Genomic DNA, 20,055 nt, shown 5'->3' with positions numbered 1-20,055 from the left:
GCCTAGTAAATGGCAGAGCAGGGAGATACCTCCCTGCTCTATGCCATAGCGTTTAATAGTATCTGCGTCCAAAGAACTGTTCTGGCTACCCTCCCTGCATTTCTGAATTGCCTGGGCAAGTCTGCAGCTGCCACCCGGCCTGGGCGCTTCTTCTCTGCTCCAAGGCCGGCGCTGCACTGAAACTGACACGTGACATTACAATGCAATGTGTGTCAGACTCAGTGCAGTGCCAGGGCCCACATAAGGGGGCATTATACTGTGTGGGGGCAGCAAAAGTGGCATTATACTGTGTGTGGGACACTAAAACGGGCATTATACTGTGGGGGAGCAGCTATGGGGGCATTATACTGTGTGGGGGCACCAATGGAGGCATTAAACTGTGTGGGGCTCACTAAAGGGGACATTATACTGTGGAAGGGGAAATAAGGGGGATTATACGATGTGGAGGCATGAAATTAAACTGTGTGCGTGTGGGGGCAGCTATGGGGGCATTATACTGTGTGGGGCAGCTATGGGGCACTATACTGTGTGTGGGCAGCTATGGGGCATTATACTGCATGGGGCAGCTATGAGGGCATTATACTGTTTGGGGGCAGTAAAGGGGCATTGTACTGTGTGTTGGGCGCTAAAGGGGAATTATACAGTGTGAGGGGCAATATACTGGTTGAGGGCATTTAGGGGACATTATACTGTGTGGGGGGCACTAAAGGGGGGCATTATACTATGTGGGGCACTATAAAAGGCATTATACTGTGTGGGGGCACTAAAAAGGGCATTATACTGTGTGGGGGCATTATACTCTTTTATGGGGCACTTTTTTTATAATGGTACGGGCCGAAAAAAAGTTCGCACAGGGCGCCATCTATCCTTATGCTGGCCCTGAGTTGGATGATCTGAAACATTTAAATGTGACAACTTAGCAAAAATAGTAGAAATTGGGTGAGGGGCAAATACTTTTGCACAGCACTGTACAAATAACCTATTTCCACTAAAGAAAAAAATACTTTAGGCTCTTTTCATATGATGTTTGTCATTCACATAATATAGTGGAAATAGGTATAGCTATCAAAAGCCATATTCATTGCAAACTTATTGGTACTATGAGAAATGACCACATTTTGGTTGTACTAGTAAAAAGATAAATATAATTGGGTTATTGTTTTATTGAATAATTCCATTAAATGGTTCCAATTCTATAAACACCATGTAGTCAGGGGGAAAGGCACATCAAACTAAGGTCACAGTCCTGGATAGATGATCCCGATGGCTACAATCTGTTTAGTTGATCTATTGTGCTATCTCCATTCCTGAGTTGAAGATTCTCAATATGATGTTGAGTGCACTTCTTTTTCACATTTATTTTCCTAACTCACAAGACATCTTTTCCTGATGACTTAGCTAATAACTGAGATCACTGTAAGTCAGGCAGCAATTCACTCAAGCACAAAGACATTAGTAGAACCAAAGACTTGATTAGTGGGCAAGATTGCAAAGCTTCTTACCCAATCACTGACTTCAAATAACTGGTGAGTAGTACCACTGTGTTAATGATACTATTGAATTGTAATGATTGTTTTGGTAACCTTTGAGTACATTAAAGTACTAAAATAAGTAATTAAATATAAGAGATGTACCAACTTGAAGTTTTAAAGGAATTATAAAGAGCAGTGGGATGGCAGTCTCTCAGCCACTATTATGTAATACTCTTATTCAGTTGGAATTAATTCTCTTTTTGCATTGCTTCTTCAGGCTAGTGGCATTCAAACAGTTTCAAAGGTCAATAATGAATTTCTTTGTTTTACATTCAACAATCAAAATGAATAAACAACAATACAGAATTTGATGGTATGATGATTAAAACATTTGTAGATGGTAAAGCAGTGAAGGGCTTCACTAGACCTTTGGAGCATTGTCTGCAATTAACCTGCTGAAAATGCATTGAATACACTGACTTGCTCTATCTTCTGTACACACAGAATGGGACTATTGATCCATGACAGTTAAAGGAATACATTATTTTTTTTATTTGAATTTGAAGCATAGCAACAGTTCCGCAGCATTCTTCTTGTAGATACAAAAACATACAATTGCATACAGTCTAGGCTGTAGCTGAACAGCACGAACTTCAGTCTGACCCATTGTACCTACACTGATATTTTGTAGCAAAGTACATATTACAACAAGAGCATGGGTGGGATAAGCTCTCTTAGGTGCCCCATGCAGGAGTTTCAGTATGCCTTACCTCGTTCCCTGAAGTTTAGCATGGTGACTGTTGAATGGGCTATCATTAATTTAATTGGACACAGCATCCAATTAGTTATACAAAAAAATGTAAAGGCAGAGTATTATTTTGGCTTTTGTAGTCCATTAATTGCACTGCTGTTCTAAATGGCGCCCTAGTCGGCCCTGGACAAAAGTGAGAATGGACAAAATTGTAGAAAACTGAAACGTGAAATGTGCAAGGTTTGTTGAGCTTCCGGATGTTTAAATAATGTTCCCATGAATTAGCCGTGAGCAGAGAGCTTGTAAATGTTTAGTATACAATTATTAAGCTTGATTTTGATAAAACCAGAAGACCCCTTTCATTTTCCTGCCACTTCGAATTATGTAAAATGCCTCAATATACAGACATAGCAGATCTGAATTTGTTAACTATTTGCGATTTTATTTTTCTGCACTAATACATCATAAAAAATTTTTTACTGAGATAATAAAAGTATTTCTACTGCAGTCCCATGTAAAGTCACATAATATACATAATAATATCTGGAATTGAGTACAGAAAGTGTATATTACATTAAGATGATGAGTAATTTTACCTCCTAACTGCCCATATATACCAGCTCCTTTTAGCTTATGTGTAGAGTTGTCCTTGGGCTCCATAGCCTATATGCCCATTTGCAGCATCACTGACTGTTCATGTACTATATGTATGAATTTAGGATCATATTCCCTCTATTTGTAAGCTCTTGGCATGTAGCTTTTAAATAAAAGCTAGTGGATTGCTAAGAGCTCCTATTAAACAGCTCCCAGAACAAAAGCCCTGGGGTTAAGGTGGTTTTATATTGTACAAGGCACACAGATGAAGGCATTTGGGAGGAGCGTTGTGAACCGCTGTCAGTTAGCTGCTCTCGATCGATCGATCGATTGACACAGGTCTCTGCTCACAATGCTCCTTCTATAAGACTTTTTCAGATGGATGCCAAACTCTGGTTCTGGGTATAGTGAACGCTCTTAGCACCCACTAGTCTATACCTTTATAGAGAACTTCTAAATTCCATTGTTTAAAGTGCCCCCGTCTCATGACCTAAGTGCTATAGGCTACTTGTATTCACCTAAGAAACCAAGGCACTGTCATAAACAATCATTTTCGACCCTTGAAAAACATAAGAAGGGCTGCCTCCAATATCAGACACTTTGAGAATTGCAATAATGAGCAGGCGATGAAGACATAAGGTAAAAAGATGTTTCGACCCTAGTTACCCCAGACCCCAGCCATATCGGAATGATATACTCAACAAAATTCATAAATACTTAAAAATAAGGATATGTCTTACTTGTTTTCCTGTCTTTAAATTTATTTAATCATGAAACCATTCATGGTCAGCAATGTATATTATTCTGGACCTTACAAAATCCAAATGAGGACCACTCTGCAGTTCTTGTGTCATGAATAATTATAATACTTTTAACACTTAATACTTAGCAGAACAGAGCTTTTCCTGGCACTCATCGTTATGAGATGGAATAAGAGGTTTGTCTGTAACATTCACCTAGAAACTCTTCTGATGACGCTCTTCTTCTTGTTTCTTCGATATTTCCCCAGAGCTCACATAATGTAAGCACTGTTAATAAAACAGCTGAAATCCCGAGAGTAAACCAGCATTATGTTGCCACTTCATTTTAAAGTTGTAAAATTTCGATTAGCAAAAACATTTCAAGCTGTTTTTCTATTAATGATGAAGTCTGTTGGTCCATGAGGTTCCGAAGAAGATATGATGTCAATGCCTTAGTCTGCTTTATTTTCCTAGAAATATTAACAGTATTGACCACAAATAACCTTGAATCACACATATTACAAAACACCTCTTGCTACCCATCTCCACAAAAAAGTAACAGACTGAACCAGATCATTAGTGTAACTAGCCATGATCAATGACTATTAAAAGACAGAAGAGCAGAACGTTTTACAGATCTTAACAAAGTCAACATTGTTTATGACATTATCTATCATTTATACTTGAGTTGGCTACACTGGACCCCACACACAGAACACTTGGACTGATGTAGAAATCAGTCTTTTTATTATTATTATTATTATTATTATTATTATTATTATCAGATCTTTAGAAAGTCAGCGCATAATTGAACCCAAACTTTTACTACTAGAATAATGTATTCTAAGAGAAATACTCAGACCTCACAGTACAATTTGCTGTCACCTATCTTTTTTTTTTTCTCATATAAACAATGTGACCATTATAACATAGTAGAATGTGCTATTTCCTGACTGGTGAACATTATCCTTTTTGTACACATCAAAATACAGTACCGTATTCATTATATAAAGACTGTATAGTTTCTACTCCAAATACAGATATTATGATGTCATTGCACATTTGATCATCTTTGACCATTTTCTTTGATACAAACAGTTGAATTGTAGCTATAGGCACAAACCAGCACTCGAAAGCAGTACTAGAAACATCTAAGGCTCATATTTAATTGCAACAAACTTGAACAATTATCGTAAAACAATATTAGCACTGTGTATCGTACCTAATAAACAGGGATTTTGTTGTTGCTATTCGGTTACACCTGCTAGATGTAAGGAGTGTGTGCCATTTTCTCATTCAAGAAAAAACATCATTTTCAACAAAGTGTTTCCAAAGATTGTAGGAGGAAGTAAATCATAATTACAGACAATCTTCATGTATAGTGGTAGCACCATATTCATCCTCCTATTAGACGGGTTTTTGTGTTTTGTTATTAGTACTGCTCTTTCACTGCAAGAAGGCAAACATCAGCACTCCACCTTTCTGTGACGAATAGATTGCAAGCTAGAAGTTGTCTTACACACGAGCTCGCTGAAGGATCATTATTTTCCGTTTTTGTACTTAAAGCCAACAATACTTTTAAAACTCAATAAAATCTTGACAATTGTCACTGACGTCCTCCTATCGTTGTCCCACTGATTTGTGTTTTACGAAGCAAAGCACTGAATAAAATGCTATGTTGCTGATTCACATTTACCCACTGTAAGTTTCAAAGCCCCTTGTAGATGTAGATTTTTCAAAGCCTTAAATTCCAAGGGCATTGCATGTGGACCTGCCTGTGAAGTGTATCCATATTTAAGGCTGTCATAGTAGTGATATTTCACGGGGTCCTGGTGGAGATCTCGGGAGAATGGCCAGAAGCCATACAAGTCAATTCTGTTACAGAAACGAGTAGCCAAAGTGTACATTAAGATTCCAGTAGTAGGCCTTTTTATGTGCACCTTGTTGGTCAACCAATACCTGGAAGAGATAAAAGACAACATTGTGTAACTGTTCTGGTACAATATGTAACGCTATGAGGTCCATAACTGCATTTTGTAAATACTCAGGGGCAAACACAAAGGGGGTTTCCAAATACATACCCTTCAAACCAAGTTATTTTTGCCACGCTACTGATACCCTCTGTTTTTTATGCTACAAGTATTGGTCTGCACTTATCCACCAGCCTAGCCCTTTATATTACAAAGTCTTATAAAAAAAAGGCTAGGCTAGGAGAAATGTACTGACCACTACTGGTAGTGTAAAAACCGGCGTAGATAGTGCCACCCTCAGTGGCGCTTGTAAATAGCGCTACACACGGCTCTCTCTGTAGGTAGTGCCACATACTGCTCCCTGTAGATCAGGGATGGGGAACCTTTTTTCTGCCAAAGGCCATTTGGATATTTATAAAATTATTCGCAGGCCATACAAAATGATCAGCTTAAAAATGAGCCTGCTATATTTGGTCTAACATTTAATTAACTCCCCCCTAATGTGATGGCTGGAATGGATTCTCTTTGGTAAGGTGTGTGATGTTAGCCGGTATTGATGATGTTGCTACTGCATCAGTCAGTCTGGAGCGCAGTCGACTCTTTGCATTGGTAAGTTTTGAAAAGAACTCGCAGCAGTAAGTTTGTTTTCCGACTTACCTAAAGGGGTTTTACCATCAGGGACATTTATGGCCTATCCACAGGATAAATCATAAATGTCAGATAGATGCATGTCCCACCTCTGGGACCCGCACCTATCTCTAGAACGGGGCCCCCTAAACCCCGTTCTACCTTTCTGTGTTCCGGCTGATTTCTGACCATGAAGAAGAAAACAGCATAGCTCACTGAGCTGTTTCCGTAACTCCTATAGTAGTGAATGGCAGTTATGGAAGCAGTGTAGCATGCAAGTTACGCTGTTTCCATAACTACTATTCAATTCTATGGTACTTACGGAAACAGCATAGCTCAGCGAGTTACACTGTTTTCTTCTTCATGGTCGGAAATCACAAGCTTCAGCCACAACACAAAGAAGTAGAATGATGATTAGGGGCCCTGTTCTTGAGACAGATCTGGTACCCAGAGGTGGGAACTGCATCTCTCGGACATTTATGACATATCCTGTGGATATATCATAAATGTCCTTGATGAAAAAAGCCCCTTTAAGTCACCTGACCTCACTTCGAGTAAGTAGGGCACGCGGACAGAGCAAGGAGGGAATGACACGGCGGCAGCGGCGGTCAGACTGAGGTCGGGGCGTGCTGTGACAGGAGTGGACCAGTCCAGTCACCTGATGTCACATTACTAACTCAGGTCAGGTGACCAGACAGGCTACTCTTGGGCCAGCATGTACCGACCTCAATCTGCCTGCCGCCGCCATACTTGGCTCCATCCACCCTTCTCCTGCTCCTAAATGTGAGTGAGTAGGGCGGACGGAGACAAGAAGGGAATGACATGACGGCGGCTGGTCAGAGTGAGGTCGGGCTGTGCTGTGATAGGAGTAGACCAGTCCAGTTACCTGACCTCACGTCACTGACGTGAGGTCAGATGAGTGGACTGTGCCGGACTGCAGGGGTGTAGCTAAAGCCTCATGGGCCCTGGTGCAAGAATTCGGCTTGGGCACCCATACCCCTCCCCAACACCAAACCCCTGCGCACACCTATACCCAGCTGCCTTGCACGACAGACCCCATGAATGCCCCCACAGTATAGTGCCCCCATAGCTGCCCCCAAAGTATAATGCCACCACACAGTATAATGCCCCCGATAGCTGCCCCCCACACAGTATAATGCCCCCATAGCTGCCCCAACACAGTATAATGCCCCCATAGCTGTCCACCAAAGTATAATGCCGCCATAGCTGCTCTCACAGTATAATGCCGCCATAGCTGCCCCCAGTCTAATGCCACCCATAGCATTCCCACAGTATAATACCCCTATAGCTGCCCCCACAGTATATTGCCACCCACAGCTGCTCCATACACTATAATGCCCCATACAGTAAAATGCCCCCATAGCTGCCCAATACAGTATAATGCCCTCCATACAGTATAATGCCCCCATAGCTGCCCTATACAGTATAATGCCCCCATAGCTGCCCTATACAGTATAATGCCCCCCATACAGTATAATGCCCCCATAACTGCCCCATACAGTATAACGCCCTGTATAACACCACTCAGGATGGCAGGCTTAGGAGTGGGAGAGCCTATCGCAGCCTCGCCAGACGGAGCTAGCTCCCGCCCTCTGTCTATTTATACCTGCCTTTCCTGTTCCTCCTTTGCTTGTGATTCTTCTTGTGTGGTTTCCTGGCCCAGCTACAGCTTCTGTCTATTTGATCCTGCTCCATACTGACCCCGGCTTACTGACTACTCTCCTGCTCTGCGTTTGGTGCCATGCGCATCACAGGAAAGACAGCGGGAGCTCAGGGAGTTAAATGCATGGCTGAAGTCTTGGTGTAGAGGAGAAGGATTTGGGTTCCTAGAGCACTGGGCTGACTTTTCATTGGGGTACAAACTGTATTCTGCAGATGATTTGCACCTAAATGGAAGGGGGTCCACTGTGCTGGGGGAGAGAATTCTAGCTGGGGTGGCGGAGTATTTAAACTAGGGCTGAGGAGGGAGGTCAATGTAGAAAAAAAGGGGTAGCCAGGTTAGAGAGGGGTCAGACTATATTGGTGGGGGGAGAAACAGACTGTGGGGAGAGGACTAGACAACAAGATAAGGAGATCCTTTCGTTACAAAACATCAGTGTAAATAAAAAGGCCCGATTAATGTCAAATCACATTTCTGATAATAAAAGTGAAAAACTGACAGGCAAGCTAAAGTGTATGTTCACAAATGCCAGAAGTCTAGCAAGCAAAATGGGGGAGCTGGAGGCCTTGATACTGGAAGAAAATATAGATATAGTTGGTATTGCTGAAACATGGCTGGACTCTTCACATGACTGGGCTGTAAATCTACAGGGTTTTACACTTTTTCGGAAAGACAGGACAAATAGGAAAGGCGGTGGTGTATGTCTGTATGTGAGAAATGATATGAAGGCGAGTGTGAAAGAGACAATAGTGGGTGAATACTGTGAGGAGGTTGAAACCTTGTGGGTGGAACTAGAAAGGGAGGTAAACACTGAAAAAATTACTTTTGGTGTAATCTATAAACCCCCCAATATGACTGAGGAGATGGAAGTTCAGCTATATAAACAGATGGAGCGGGCTGCACAGGCGGGTACTGTAGTGATAATGGGAGATTTTAATTTCCGGGATATTAATTGGTGTCATGGTTCGGCTTCAACTGCAAAGGGCAGACATTTCCTCAACCTGTTGCAGGAAAATTTTATGGGCCAGTTTGTGGAAGACCCGACTAGAGGTGAAGCTCTGTTGGATCTAGTCATTTCTAATAATGCAGATCTTGTTGGGAATGTCAATGTTCGTGAAAACCTCGGTAACAGTGATCATAATATAGTTACATTTTACCTATACTGTAAAAAACAAACGCAGGCTGGGAGGGCAAAAACATTTAATTTTAAGAAAGCCAATTTCCCCAGGATGAGGGCTGCAATTCAGGATATGGACTGGGAAGAACTAATGTCAAATAATGGAACAAATGATAAATGGGAGATTTTCAAATCTACTTTGAGTTATTATAGTGCAAAATTTATTCCTATAGGTAACAAGTATAAACGACTCAAATGAAACCCCACATGGCTTACACCTTCTGTGAAAGGGGCAATACACGACAAAAAAAGGGCATTTAAAAAATACAAATCTGAGGGTACATCTGCAGCCTTTGTAAAATATAAAGAGCTTAATAAAATCTGTAAAAAGGTAATAAAATTAGCAAAAATACAAAATGAAAGGCAGGTGGCCAAGGATAGTAAAACAAATCCCAAAAAATTCTTCAAGTATATAAATGCTAAAAAGCCAAGGTCTGAACATGTAGGATCCCTAGATAATGGTAATGGGGAGTTGATGACAGGGGATCAAGAGAAGGCAGAGTTACTAAATGGGTTCTTTAGCTCTGTATATACAACAGAAGAAAAAGCAGCTGATGTAGCCGGTGCCAGTGCTGTTAGTATATCAGTTGATATACTGAATTGGATGAATGTAGATATGGTCCAAGCTAAATTAAATAAAATAAATGTGCACAAGGCCCCGGGACCAGATGGGTTACACCCTAGAATTCTTAAAGAGCTTAGTTCAATTATTTCTGTCCCCCTTTTCATAATATTCAGAGAATCTCTAGTGACTGGTATAGTGCCAAGGGACTGGCGCAGCGCAAATGTGGTGCCTATTTTCAAAAAGGGCTCTAGGTCTTCCCCGGGTAATTATAGACCAGTAAGCTTAACATCCATCGTGGGGAAAATGTTTGAGGGGCTATTGAGGGACTATATACAGGATTATGTGACAATAAATAGCATTATAAGTGACAGCCAGCACGGTTTTACTAAGGACAGAAGTTGTCAAACTAACCTAATCTGTTTTTATGAAGAGGTGAGCAGAAGTCTAGACAGAGGGGCCGCTGTGAATTTAGTGTTTTTGGACTTTGCAAAGGCATTTGACACTGTCCCCCATAGACGCCTAATGGGTAAATTAAGGACTATAGGTTTAGAAAATATAGTTTGTAATTGGATTGAGAATTGGCTCAAGGACCGTATCCAGAGGGTTGTGGTCAATGATTCCTACTCTGAATGGTCCCCAGTTATAAGTGGTGTACCCCAGGATTCAGTGCTGGGACCACTATTATTCAACTTATTTATTAATGATATAGAGGATGGGATTAATAGCACTATTTCTATTTTTGCAGATGACACCAAGCTATGTAATATAGTTCAGTCTATGGGAGATGTTCATGAATTGCAGGCAGATTTAAACAAACTAAGTGTTTGGGCGTCCACTTGGCAGATGAAGTTTAATGTAGATAAATGTAAAGTTATGCATCTGGGTACCAACAACCTGCATGCATCATATGTCCTAGGGGGAGCTACACTGGCGGATTTACTTGTTGAGAAGGATCTGGGTGTACTTGTAAATCATAAACTCAATAACAGCATGCAGTGTCAATCAGCTGCTTCAAAGGCCAGCAGGATATTGTCGTGTATTAAAAGAGGCATGGACTCGCGGGACAGGGATGTAATATTGCCACTTTACAAAGCATTAGTGAAGCCTCATCTAGAATATGCAGTTCAGTTCTGGGCTCCAGTTCATAGAAAGGATGCCCTGGAGTTGGAAAAAATACAAAGAAGAGCAACGAAGCTAATTAGGGGCATGGAGAATTTAAGTTATGAGGAAAGATTGAAAGAATTAAACCTATTTAGCCTTGAAAAAAGACGACTAAGGGGGGACATGATTAACTTATATAAATATATTCATGGCACATACAAAAAATATGGTGAAATCCTGTTCCTTGTAAAACCCCCTCAAAAAACAAGGGGGCACTCCCTCCGTCTGGAGAAAAAAAGGTTCAACCTGCCGAGGCGACAAGCCTTCTTTACCGTGAGAACTGTGAATCTATGGAATAGCCTACCGCAGGAGCTGGTCACAGCAGGGACAGTAGATGGCTTTAAAAAAGGGTTAGATAATTTCCTAGAACAAAAAAATATTAGCTCCTATGTGTAGAAATTTTTCCTTCCCTTTTCCCATCCCTTGGTTGAACTTGATGGACATGTGTCTTTTTTCAGCCGTACTAACTATGTAACTATGGTACCTCGTGCACTCCTGGTTTGACTCGGCTCGTTCACCACTCTTGTTGCTCACGGTGTTGCCGTGGGCAACTTCCCCATTTCCCTTTGCTTTGTGTTCCCTTGTCTGTTTGTCTCGTGCACTTACTGAGTGTAGGGACCGCCGCCCAGTTGTACCCCGTTGCCTAGGGCGGGTCGTTGCAAGTAGGCAGGGACAGAGTGGTGGGTAGATTAGGGCTCACTTGTCCGTTTCCGTACCCCCATCACTACACGCCCCCATACAGTATAATGCCCTCCATAGCTGCCCCATGCAGTATAATGCCCTCCTTAGCTGTCCCATACCCAATATAATGCCCCCATAGCTGTCCCATACACTATAATGCCCCCCATACAGTATAATACCCCCATAGCTGCCCCATACAGTATAATTCCCCCACTGTATAATGCCCTCCATAGCTGCCCCATACAGTGTAATGCCCCCATACAGTATAATTCCCCCCTTAGCTGTCCCATACCCAGCATAATGCCCCCATATGTATGTACCTAATAGAAAAATAATAACATAATTACTTACCTATCCCCGATCCCACGACAGGTGGAGGAGCTCCTTCTCCTCCTCTGCACTGTGCTGTGAGTGACTTGGCGCAGACAGGTGCGTTGACGTCACTACATCGCACCTGCCTGTGCCGAGCCTCTCACGGCACAGTGAATGCTGGAGCAAGACTCCAGCATTGAACCCAACTGAATATGCATCCTGCGGACGCAGATTCAGTTGAATGCGGGACCAGCTCAGTCAGCGCTGTGTGGCAACAAGGGCCCTGTAGATAGTGTCACACAGCCCCCCTGTAGATAGTGTCACACAGCCCACTGTAGATATTACCACACAGAGCCCTCCTGTAGATAGTGCCACACAGTGTTTTGTAGACAGCACCACACACAGCCCCCTGTAGATAGCGCCACAGTTGCCTGTAGATAGTGCCAAACAGCCCCATGTAGATCGTGCCACACAGCCTCCTGTAGATAGCGCCACACACAGTCCATGTAGATAGCACTACACACACACCCCTGTAGATAGTGCCACAAACCCCCGTAGATAGTGCCACACACCCCCTATAGATAGTGCCACACACAGCCCACTGTAGATATTGCCACACAGTGCCCTGCAGGTAGTACCACACAGCCCCCTGTGAATAGTGCCACATGCATCCTTGTGGATAGTGCCACAAATGCCCTCATAGATAGTGCTACACTGCTCCCTGTAAATAGTGCCACACACCCCTTATAGATAGTGCCACACCTTCCCCTATATATAGTGCCACACACCTGTAGATAGTACCGCATCCCCTTTTAGATAGTAACACACACCCCCTTGCAGATAGTGCCACCCAACCCCTGTGCATAGTGTCATACTCCCCCTTGTAGATAGTGCCACACCCACCCTCTTGTAGATAGTGCCCCCCCATTGATAGTGCCACACCCCCCTTGTAGACAGTGCCCCCAAACAAATAAAAAACTTAGACTCACCTAGCCATGTTCCCACGATGAACATAGCTGCACAGTCTTGCAGCCTATGAGGTGCCGAGACGAGACCCTTGCGTAGGCCGTTGCAATCCAGTGACGTCATGGCGCTGGTCTGCACAGGGATCCTGACCCGGCCTCTTATAAGCTGCAAGCCTAACGTGACCTAACGTGGACGCAGATGCAAAAACGCCCGGTGCTAGCGACTTCACAGGTACCATAGTATGTAAACACCTTCTGGGCTGCGTGTGCCCCTGATTCTTTAGTATAATTATACATACAAAAATCATATTATAATATAGATGAAGAAACAATTTATCTTTGAATGAGATACCTACCAGGTCATAGAGTAGCCCCATTTCAATATGCTTTTTGTGAATTTCCAGACAATATGAATAAAAATAAAAAATGTTATAGACCCATTCTACAATAACACTCTTATCTTCCCCTACCACTGCCTATATAGGGCTACACTATGACCTAGTAGGTATCTCATTCTTCTGTTCTCCTTGGGGAATCAGCACTAAGTCACTGTCCATCCACCAGGATCTTAAAAATGTTTTTGTGATGTCATGGTCTTGTGAGTGTACTATTGCTACTTCATTGCCTAAGAATACAGCTGGGTAAAGTTGATGAAAATACTTCAACCAACAGCCAAGCAGAAGTCGCAAATGCATACAGTATATAATTTTAGGTTGACTACAAAATAGAAGAAACATGTATTTCAAGTATTATATTGCCCTAATGAAAATCATTGGGGCCACTAGTGAAATATCAGCTAAGGGTTTTGGATAGTACATTGTAAGAAGAACATGGTATGGATCTTTTCTAATGAGAGTAAGAAAAAATTAGTAGTGTTCAGGTTATGGAAAAGGGCACCTTATAAGTGATCATCTAAATATATACAAACATATCCAGAGACAATATTAATTTTTTATACTGAGAATTGTATAAATAAATTAATACATAATTAAACATAAGTTGTGTATACATGCCATTTTTTTGGGGGTGGAGGGGGTCTTTATAGTAAGGGGTTCTTTACAGTAACAGTGGTAAATAGTTCATGTGTGCCAATGACAAAACCTTTGCAAGTGTATTTGCAAATTTATATGCAGCTGAATACCATGACTATACATATTAAATACTATTTATAACATTAATATTCTGTGCACTGGGAACAAGCGCCATAGGAATTTCTGATTAATGCTGATATAGATTCCAAATAACTAAAAAGATTCACCGTGAACTGTACTGTATTTAGATATCAGGAGATTGTGGACACAGAATGTCTGTTGCTTATGTTCCACCCATCAAGTAGGCCTAAGTCATACATTTAAAATGTTTGCCTGCTGTTAAAAAATAAAGCAGAGATACATTAGTCTGCAATACATATGGTAAAACCATGATTCTTAAAGGAGTTGTCCAGGATAAAAAAACATTGGTACCTTCTTCTAAAAACAGCGCCACAAGTGTCCACACTTTGCGTGTGATATTGTATCTCAGTCTCATTCACTACAATAGAGCTGAGCTGCAGTACCAAACTCCACCCATGCACATGTGTGGTAAAGTTTCTGGGAGAAAGCAGCCATGTTTTTCTAATCCTCGACAATCTCTTAAAGAGTTATTCCTATCTTGCCACATTTTTTGGTTTTTGGCCAGCACACATGTATGATCAAAAATAACCCTATTGAACTTATCCATTCAGATTTCCTACCAGGATTTGATCCTCAATCTTCCTCTTTCCCTGCTTGTTCCTCTGCTTGTGAAGATTTGTGGGGGTACGCTGTGAAACACGTGCTGCAGAAACGATCTCAAACACAAAGCGCTTGTTCTAAACTAAACACTGTTATCTCTATATGTACATATGCTACTGCGCATGCCTGGGAGTCGTCCCATTCACTTTCATTAGAGCAGGAGTGAGGTGGCCGAACTGACATCTACTGCGCATGCTCAATGTGCACACCAGAGGACCCGGCCAGCGTATTAGGGAAATTCACAGTAGAAATTGCGCAAGCGCGGCCACCGCTGCAGGACCATAGTGGTGGCCGTAACCATTGGAAACCATTTCCAAACAAACCAAAAGACATGGGGTGGACCGGATGGAGTATCTTCTGAATGCCACAAAATGTAAAAAGGAAGGTATTTGCCAATATGCATATATTTCCATATGCAGCAATGTAAGCTATGATCATTGAGATGGGAATACCCCTTTAATCTCTTCTATACACAGCTGCAATACTTTGGTTTCAACTACAGGATGGTTTTAAATATCCCGCACTGCTTCATCTTTCTACTGCAGTGGCATTCATAGAAGAAAGTGGCCCCACAGCAAAGATCTTATGGTTTCCCCATTACAGTACTGGTTTGCCAACCAGAACAGAATATCCTACTTGTTTTCCCATCCATTCCCTTCTTATGACCCTCGATTCAATTCTTTACCTACTTGTTTGTAAACAATACAGTTCATCTGCAGAGAGCGTAGTCGACTACGCTATTGATTCCGTCAAAACGACGGAACCCTTACACAACGGAGACAAACGGAAACCATTGGCACTGGATCCGTCGACCATTGAAATCCATGGTCATGGTAACGGAAACCTATGGTTTCCGTTTGTGTCTGTCAGGGCTCCGTTCAGACGAAAAGCTCAGATGGAACGGAGCCCTAGTGCAGATGTGAACGAAGTCTTAGTAGTAAAAGGAATGGAATACCCCGGACTGGACTCTTTTTAAAGCAGCCACATTATCCGTCTCTATGGTATGTATGCCATTGTTCTACTGTATTCGTCAAGCAGAGTGCAAACAGGGCATGTCTACTGAGGAATATGATACATGTACTGAACTATGCCAAGTCAACTACCCTTTCATCTGATACCTACGAATGTTGAATGAGTCAAAACCAACACATTATTTTTCCATTCTTATTTTCCATTATTCTTAAAACTGAATGAAAACATATTGAAAAAAATATAGGTATACTCAGCCATTACAGTGCATGGGGTTGGAAGAAGCTGCAGTAGCACACACTGATTTTTGGGGTTACAAGTTTTTGTAAGGGAATTGAATATATCTGTATGTACAGAAACAACTTTAGGAAATAATCAGAGTTTGTTTGTCTCTAATTTTTTCCAGCCAGTGGTATTATCTATAGGTTCATTCTTGAGGAATGTATCAAAAAAGAAACTGGTATCAATCACTGACATCAGTTTCTTTCATTCTTTCAATTGACAGATCACTTGATGGCCACACAACAACTACTGTCATGAGCTGCAAAGAACATAGTGCATCATGTCACCATGGTCACTGTGGTCATGTGGAAAAAGAACGGTTTAATATTCCGTGGTGCAGACATGTTTGCAATAAAAGAAGGTCCCTTCTGACGAAATTGATAAGTCTTCTGGGTAGGAAATAAAAAATAAATGTAAACTCTATGAAATGAGACAACAATAGTTGGAAAATTCAGCTGAGAATCTCGGATGCGAGCAGTTGTGAATTGTAAGCACAAAATAATAAAACGGAGGATTATCTGACACTTGAACCCCATGGTGCCATATCATTTATTGCTGGATGTATATTATTAGAACATCACTCCATTTATGACAAGATTACAGCTTTTGCCCCCAGACACTGACCATATTAATCCATAGAAGCTCCACTGGTCCACACATTCCTTCTTAAAAGCAAAATTATGTATGACATTTTAACAGCTACTAATTTTAAATATAAGTTGACTTAACCCCTTCAACACTAACATTTAGCAAATTAGATGACATTGTGTATAAAAGAACAAGCTATGTTTTGGCTCAATTGGCGTTATAAAAGTATTTCGAACAGGGATACGGCAAACAAGCAAATAATTCAGAGAAATGATTTTAAAGAGAACCTGTCACCTGCCCATAAAACTGCAGCTCACATCTCAGTTACATTGCAGGCGCTTTGCAGTTTCTGCCGCTTTTTATTTTTTACTTCCAGTCCCCAACGTTCCTGAGATATCGGGGTCATTAGTTTCATGTACAAATAAGGCCTTTGACTGTCAAGTGGGCGGGTAACACCTGTCACTTGAAAATGGGTAACCGCCCACTTGACAGTCAAAGGCCTAATTTGCGAATCGGACACCAAAACTAATGACCCCGATATCTCAGCAACGGTGGGGGCTAAAAGAAAAAAAGATCAGAATCTGTGAGGCGCCTGCAATCTAACTGAGGTGTCAACTGCAGTTTTTTGGGCAAGTGACAGGTCCTCTTTAAAACGGCGATCGAGTAGGTCTGATAATTCTATGTGTTTCTAACAATAAACTGCCATATAATGTTTTCTTTTAGAAGAGTAATATGAGATTAACAATTGTTACGGCCGCGGTCACGGACCGCGACCTCCACTTACCTACCTCCCGCAGATCTTCCTCTTCCTGCCGGCATCTCCGTCCCAGAGACGCCGGCACATGCGTCCACTCTGTCCCGTAGTGCTCACTAGATGGCGCGCTGGTTCCCGGCCTTAAAGGGCCAGCACGCGCATATGTAAATAATTATCCTGTAACCTGAATCCCGTGCTGTGTTATTGTTCCTGAGCCTGTTTAGTGATTGGAGTCGTTTCCTACTACACCCGTTGACCTCCACCACGTCTGGCGCAACCTACTGCACCCGCTGTCTGGCGCAACCTACTGCACCCATTGTCATCCGCCACGTCTGGCGCAACCTGCTGCACCTACTAACTTCCGTGCCAGAGCCCCTGCCACCATCAGGACTATTTCAGGTACCCTTGTGCTACGAACTTATATAGACTTTTGCATAGACTGTAACTTGGACAGCTGCCTCTCCGCTACAGCGGAGCAGCCTAGTGGGTCCACATACCCCGAAAGCATGACAACAATTTATTCCTCTGATTGTAGTAGAAGATTTTGTAATAATACTGTATTTTGTGGTTTCTTCTTGACGGCACTCTACCCTTATAAGGCTTCGTTCACATCTGCGTCGGGGTCAGTGGGTTCCATCAGACCTTTCCGTCAGGGGAACCCACAAACAGAAACCAAACAGAAACCATAGCTTTCCGTTAGCATTACCATTGATTTCAATGGTAACGCTTCAGTTTTAATGGTTTCTGTTTGTCTCCGTTCCATACAGTTTTCTATTTTTGACGTAATCAATAGCGTAGTCGACTGTGCTATTGATTCTGTAAAAAAAAACAGAAACCTTTACAGAATGGAGACAAACGGAAACCATTAAAATTGGATTGTTACCATTGAAATCAATGGTAATGCTAACGGAAAGCTATGGTTTCCGTTTGGTTTCGGTTCGTGGGTTCCCCTTACAGAAAGGTCTGAGGCAACCCACGAACGGAACCCCAATGCAGATGTGAACGAAGCCTTAGTGAGCTGAGTTACTTTTCGATGTCTTTCTGATAATTCATCAGGTCTCATTAATAACAGAGTTTGACTGTGCTTTGATAGTAAGTATATACTGTTAGTTTATGTGTTTATTTAGGTACATTAACACTGAATAATGTTTTACAACAATATAAGGGAATTTTACATGGGGCGATAATAACTTAATGTGATCGATAACAGCTGGATCAATGTGTGTCAAAGACACGCAGGACCCGCGTTTACCAAAGCCTTCAGTCTTGCTGACCTGACGGATTCGGGTTTGAGTGCAAGATACAGCTTCTATGTACCCAGGACACATAGACGTTATATCTCAAAAAGTGAAGAAAAAAAATGTTTAAGGCCTTATTTACACGAGCGTTGCGCATCTCGTCCGAGGTGCATCCGTGCTCTGTGCTGCGGGACACGATGTCTCGCATCCCCCATAGATGAGAGTCTATCGAGGGATGCGTGAAGCGTGAAAAAATAGGACACGGCTAGTTAACTCCTTCCCGACCGCCCACTGTCTTTTGACGTCAGGCGGTGCGGGTGCTTAGTCTACAGAGACGTATTTTGGCGTCGCTGCTGATGAAGCTGATGAGCGCTCGTGTGAGCGCTCATCCTCTAAGCAGGAGCTGTTACTAACAGCTCCTGATCTTAGAGCAGACTCCTGAACACAGCTGGGGTCGGCAAACATTCCAACCCCAGCTGTTTAACTCTTTGATTACCGCGGTCCGTGACCGCTGCATGATCAAAGGGAATTCCCCTCTTTGATCGCATCACCGGGATTCCAGTGATGCGATCAAACATCGGGGAATCCCTCTGCAGTCAGCCCAGGGTACCTACAAAGGACCCCAGGGCTGTCTGTTCCGTTTGCCTGCTGTTCGGGCACACTATGTGCTGCCCGATCAGAACCCTTTTTTATAGTGACACAGTGTAATGTATTAGCAAACAGGAGTATGCTAATACATTACAAGTAAAAAATAAAGTTACAAATAAAGTTATCCCTTGATGGGATTTAAAAAAAAAAGTAACAAAACACATAAATAAATAAAAAAAGTCCCAAAGAGAGTCTTTATTTTGCATTAAATACATTTTATTGCCCCTACACTAAATAAAAACAAAAAACCTACGCATATTAGGTATCTACACGACTGTAATAACCTGAAGAATTAATCTAATGGGTTATTTAGCATGAAACGTGAATGGGATAAAAAATAAACAAAAAAACTATTCCGAGAATCGCTTTTTCCTATATTCACGCCGTAATTTTTTTTTTTTTACCCCCGAACTGTGTGAAAAAAAATACTATTTCTCTCGCATAAAACAAGGCCTCATATAGCCACATCAATGAAAAAATAAAAAAGTTATGGCTGCTGAAGCGCAGAGAGACAAAAACAGAAAAATTGAGCTGCTCATTAAGGTCTTTTCAGGCCCGATCATTAAGGGGTTAAAACAACGGCTGTGTGACCAGCCACATTGAATTACAAACGTCCGTGGGACGGCCGTTGTCTCAACGGCCGTCACACGGACGTTTAACACGCTCATGTAAATAAGGCCTTAATCAAAACCAATTAAAAAGTTGCTTATAACACCATGTTTACATTGTTTTATTTTTTTTTAAAAGAAAGTGCTCAAAGGTTTACATAGCCTTAAAAGGAGATGTCCTATTAAAAAACTGAATGTGTTTGGAGATTATTTTTACCTATAAAAAAGTGTTAATATTTAGTTCAATTGAATATCCGTATCGTGATAGATGATTCAGGGTAGCAGTTTTAATGGAACAAACAAATCATGCAGAAGACGAAAACAAAACAAAAACATTTAAAATGTAAAAATTCAAAACACATTACAACCATCTTGCAGATTTCTGCAGGTGCCCTTGGGATTTAAATAGTTAAGGTCATAGTGCTATACCTCACAAATATTTAATAAAATCCTTTCATCCTTCTCCCTTTTTGCTGATTCCCTCTCCTGGTCACCATAGA

General features: G+C 41.8%; 1 protein-coding gene across 1 annotated transcript in view; it reads right to left on the bottom strand.

Moving 5' to 3' along the window:
- Window positions 1-2,041: 2,041 nt before the first annotated feature.
- Window positions 2,042-20,055, bottom strand: part of ST8SIA2 (ST8 alpha-N-acetyl-neuraminide alpha-2,8-sialyltransferase 2) — a 254,661-nt gene continuing 236,647 nt past the window's right edge. Inside the window, exon 6 of the mRNA XM_075858218.1 lies at window positions 2,042-5,516. Coding sequence (XP_075714333.1) covers window positions 5,231-5,516 — 286 coding nt within the window. The 3' untranslated portion in view covers window positions 2,042-5,230. The remainder of the gene's footprint in view (window positions 5,517-20,055) is intronic.

Source organism: Rhinoderma darwinii, chromosome 3, assembly GCF_050947455.1.
Source record: "Rhinoderma darwinii isolate aRhiDar2 chromosome 3, aRhiDar2.hap1, whole genome shotgun sequence".
Classification (NCBI taxonomy): Eukaryota; Metazoa; Chordata; class Amphibia; order Anura; family Rhinodermatidae; genus Rhinoderma; species Rhinoderma darwinii.
The sequence above is the reverse complement of the archived record's forward strand: the minus strand, read 5'-3'. Positions and strand labels throughout refer to the sequence as shown.